General features: G+C 42.0%; 1 protein-coding gene across 1 annotated transcript in view; it reads left to right on the forward strand.

The window, feature by feature from the left end:
- The first annotated feature begins 3,014 nt into the window (after positions 1 to 3,014).
- Positions 3,015 to 5,000, forward strand: part of prok2 (prokineticin 2) — a 5,012-nt gene continuing 3,026 nt past the window's right edge. The window contains exon 1 of the mRNA XM_063216434.1: positions 3,015 to 3,327. Coding sequence (XP_063072504.1) covers positions 3,253 to 3,327 — 75 coding nt within the window. The 5' untranslated portion in view covers positions 3,015 to 3,252. The remainder of the gene's footprint in view (positions 3,328 to 5,000) is intronic.

The following is a 5,000-nucleotide window of genomic DNA, read 5'->3' on the forward strand; positions in this document are numbered from 1 at the left end:
GAGAGAGAGAGAGAGAGAGAGAGAGAGAGAGAGAGAGAGCGTACACTGCCTGGATGTGTGAAGCAGGTTGATGGGAAGATAATAGAGGCAGCGGTGAGCGATAGAGAGATGAAGAGGGGAAGGGAGGGAGAAGAGAAGAGAAGAGAGGGATGGAGAGAGGAGAGATAAGGGGGGAGGACAGAGAAAGGAAAGGGGGGACAGAGAGAGGAGAGGTGAAGGGGGGGGGCAGAGAGAGGAGAGGTGAAGAGGGGGGGGCAGAGAGAGGAGAGGTGAATAGGGTGGGCAGAGAGAGGAGAGAGGAAGAGGGGAAAGGACAGAGAGATGAGGAGGCCGAGGGAGGGAGGAGAGAAGAGAGGGATGGAGAGAGGAGAGATAAGGAGGGAGGACAGAGAAAGGAGAGGTGAAGAGAGGAAGGGAGGACAGAGAGAGGAGAGATGAAGAGGGGGAAGGAGTGAGGGGAAAGGAAAAGGAGTGCGTATGGGAGAGATGGACAGAGGGAGGGAGAGAGAGATGGATGCAGAGAAGGAAGAGGAGGTATAGTGAGGGGAAATGGAGGGGGGAAAGAGGGAGGAAAGGAGAAGGAAAAAAGGAAGGATGGAATCAGGGAGAGAGGAGGGAAGAAGGTGCATAAAGAGGAAGGGAGGGAAGGAGGGGGAGAAGTGTGAGCATAAGCCAAGTCAAGTCATCACAGGACCTGCCATAGGCTGATGGCTTGGCATGCAGGGGAGATATCTATCCCAAAGCCACATCAGCGAGCTGGCTGAGGATCAACCCCTCTCTCTCTCTCTCTCTCTCTCTCTCTCTCTCTCTCTCTCTCTCTCTCTCTCTCTCTCTCTCTCTCTCTCTCTCTCTCTCTCTCTCTCTCTCTCTCTCTCTCTGTCTGTCTGTCTGTCTCTCTCTTTCTCTCTCTCCTAATGTTGGAATCTTTACACACACGCACACAGTGGATCGTAAATGACGTGAAGGCTGATTTGGTTGTAAGATGACGCACAAATGGTTCAATAAACAAGTGTTGAATCTCTCTCTCTCTCTCTGTCTCTCTGTCTCTGTCTCTGTCTCTCTCTCTCTCTCTCTCTCTCTCTCTCTCTCTCTCTCTCTCTCTCTCTCTCTCTCTCTCTCTCTCTCTCTCTCTAGTTATCCTCAATATTCAACTTTTCTACTTTCCATTCATTCTGAAATGTAAACAGGAGGTAACCCTTGATTAAAAATCCCAAATTCCCACTTCAGTCAGTTGCTTATCAATTGATTTTAATTGTTGTGTCTTCTTAATTAATAAATTAAAGTTCTGATTAAACATTCGGGAAGGAGAGTATGCCTTCCCATAAGTCATATATTAGGTGGATAGTCAAAAGTCAAAAGTGACAAATTTCATCTCTCACCCAAAAGATATTGTTAATTTTGCCACACATTGATTGCCATTCCCCCTTGTTTTCTTGTAATCTTGGACTGATTTTTGTATTCTCAAATACCGTTGTTATACCGTATGTCGTTGATCTTTTATGATTACTGTGAAAAGACAATTAGGATTAGTCATTTGTGTTAAAGTGACACACTATGATGACGATGATGACGACGACAGCAATGGTGTCACTGGTGTCAGTGACCATAATAGGTGTGATGATGAAGTGATGATGGCAATGACGAGGATTTTAATCCAATATGAACATATTATCTAATAATTACTTACTAATGTTGAAAACTATACTTGATAATGAGTAACTAATCATTTCTTAATGCGTAGCCTCTTACTGCAGATGGGCCCATCGATGGGGTTCACGCTTTGCTGAAAACACTCAACTACATCATAGCAACATTGCTATGACAATGCAGAGAGTCTGAAGTAAACGATTAAGACTTGATCATTACCATTTTGGTGTCAATAAGGTTATAACAGAGACTCTGCGCTAAGGGGTTAACTATTCATAAATAGTGGCCCCGTATTACTGGTCCCCTTCTAGACAGTGGTACCATTATTATTATTATTATTATTATTATTATTATTATTATTATTATTATTATTATTATTATTATTATCATGTTTTGCTGATATTGCCTGTTCGCTACAGTGAAAGTACAACATGTACATGGTGCAGATGTGGAATGATGACTGAACGTGTTCTCACTGTGCTGCAAAAAGAAGGGAATGTTTTGTGAGTGGCTCAGGGTTACGATTCGCTCTGTTTGTCCTCCAAGGACACCGTAGCAGCTGAAGAGCATGTGTGGCCGTGAGGCTGTTGGTCAAAGCCAGCTCCAGCTCATTTTTTTTCCTTTTCTCGAACTTGTGTGTAATGAAAATACACAATAAACAGTTTTCAAGGTTTCCTGTCAGGGTTTTTTTTCCGTCTTCTTCAAATTCTCCAATTCTAGCCTTGCGTGTCTGAAAAATTGCCATTTTGTACATAAATGAAAGGTTGTTTAAAATTATGTTTTTTTTAAACAAAAAATATGAATCAATAATTTAAAAATTACATAATTACATACATAATTACATAATTACATAATAATTACAGTCCTGCAGTTGTCATTCCCTTTCAACAGATGGGTGGAAAAACTAGATTGAGTATTCTTATAGTTTTTCAGCAGAGCTTGCATGTTATTATAGAGTGAAGATGTGCTAAACTATACTTCATTGATCCTGAAGGACTATCAATGGATTCATGGTCGTTGGATTTTCCTTTTGTGTATTCACAAGGCACGTAGATGACTCTGTGGACATAATGTAATGTAGATGTGATTTCCATTTCAATTGGATCAATAGGTATGTACAAGCATCCTCTTAGCACAACAAAGAGACAGACGTATGTGAACTCCTTTGTCATGATAAAGTTCATCCTTTGCTTGGATCTACTCTGGTTTTTTCCCCCACCTCAGCTACTTGAAGCGAGGCTGATATGAGTGAGTCATGTTGCGAAGTATGAATGGCAGGCGGCACTTATAAATGCCCCTCTTCCCACCTCACCAGATTCTGGAGGCCAGTGCTCGCTCGCTCGCTTCGGCTGTCTTCAGGGCAAAGGATCGCTGCCACTCACTCTATCTGTGCCTTCATTCTTGCACACACACATACACACATACACACACACATACACACAGACACACACACATACACACAAACACAAACACACACACGATCATACTGTCATTGGCATCATCAGGAAGTGTGTGTGCATACACAGGTGGCTTCTTGAAGGAAAAGAGTTGTCTAATTTGCTCTGCTCTGGACTGGATTGGAGCTGGTCTGGTCATTCTCTCGTCATGCTGTGGAGGGTCTGCCTGGTGCTGGAACTGCTGCTGCTGGTCACTTGTGTGTCGCCGGCAGTCATCACGGGGGTAAGTGCAGTGCAGCCGGGGTCAGGGCACTTTACAGGGGGGTCACTTTATGGGGGTGGAAGGGCCAGGGGTAGGTGGGCGGACACTGGAGGATTTTTTTTTGCACTGCTGAAGTGCAGTGTAGCGGTAACAAACTATGTAAAAACATGTTACATCATATACTGGTACTGTAGCCTACCTTAGGATTAGAGGTAAAGTTAGGGATATGTACAGTGTAAGTGCATAATATTACATGTAAAAACATGGTAAACAAAGGCAAAATAAAGTCTTACCTTTTTTTCTGTCACTTGTTTGTGAAGGTTTATTCAGGCAAACAAGGTAAACTGCTTTCAGGAATCTAAGAAGAAAATATTTTGGGGGAGGGATTTTACATGATTGTTAAAAGCGAAAAATCATAAAAGACATCATAGTTTTCCTTTTCTTTTTTGTTCTTTCTGTTGTGTTGTGTACAGGCTATCTTGGGATGCCCTTAACAGACACAATGAAGTGCCTCAAGTCACTGAAAGGAATTCAAAATTTAAAGACACAATTCCTAAAAACTTTTACATGGATATAGAGTGCTTTTAAAAAACACACACACATTTAAAAAGTCATCTGCATCCATGTATGCTTTCTCAAAGGTCCCTAACATGCAAGATAAATTAGGCTACCTCAATCCCTTGAGGGGATTTCAGTGACTTTTTTATTGCTCTTGTGAGTAAATTGCATTCGTGTGTGCTTTTAAAGCATTTATCACTATGGCACCTTCATGACAGCTCAGAATTCCTCTTTCTAATATATCTCATTTCATCTATTTCATGAAAGTAGCGATTGCAATCAATGATGTTGTAATATATTGTTTCTGAAAGGTTTTCCATTTTTCAGTGGAATAAGTGATTTAGAGATTACACTGGTGGTATAATTTTGCCACCAATTGAAATCAGAATGAAAATATGCTCAAAACAAAAACCTAATGTCCTTGAGCATACAATTTTCAGGAAGACGGAATAACCATAGGAGCTGTTTCTCAAATAAAAATAATGAGCATTTTTCCCTCAATGTCGACCCATGTTTTCCTTTTGGAATATTTTTAAACATTTGGCCTTGTTACACCCTTACATTCCCTTCCCTTTGTTTAATATATTTTTCTAAATAGTCTACGAATCCGCTATTGTTATCTCTTTGATGCCTGCCTATCCGTATTTTGCACTAAATCCAGTTGTGTTAAAAAAAAGTCTTGTGTAAATCAATGATCACAGCAGCATTAGATAAATAAATATCCAAACATTAATTAGTCATTGGCTCAAACTGTTATTGCTGTTGTACTCCGCACTGTTGCAGGTACTGGACTGTACTGCACTGTGATGCGTGGTGGACAGGACTCGACTAGGGGGAGAAATAGGGCACGGGCACGTTTGGCTTGAGGGGCGGCCCCTCATAATTAGGGGCGTGCACGGAACTGACTCACCGGTGGGCCCCGCACCCTCGTGGGCCCTATTTTCTGAAATGTTCAAAAAAAATATTTTTTTTCTTTATTTCTGAAAATAGGGGCCCACGAGGGTGCGGGGCCCACCGGAAAATGCCTGCTTTGCCAGATGGCCAGTCCAGCCCTGGGGGGTGGATAGCCCTCATGCATCATCCTACAGAGTCAAATTTTGTGTTGAATTGTGTCGATAGTTATGTAGTTGGCACTC

Source organism: Engraulis encrasicolus, chromosome 14 (assembly GCF_034702125.1).
Source record: "Engraulis encrasicolus isolate BLACKSEA-1 chromosome 14, IST_EnEncr_1.0, whole genome shotgun sequence".
NCBI classification, from domain to species: domain Eukaryota; kingdom Metazoa; phylum Chordata; class Actinopteri; order Clupeiformes; family Engraulidae; genus Engraulis; species Engraulis encrasicolus.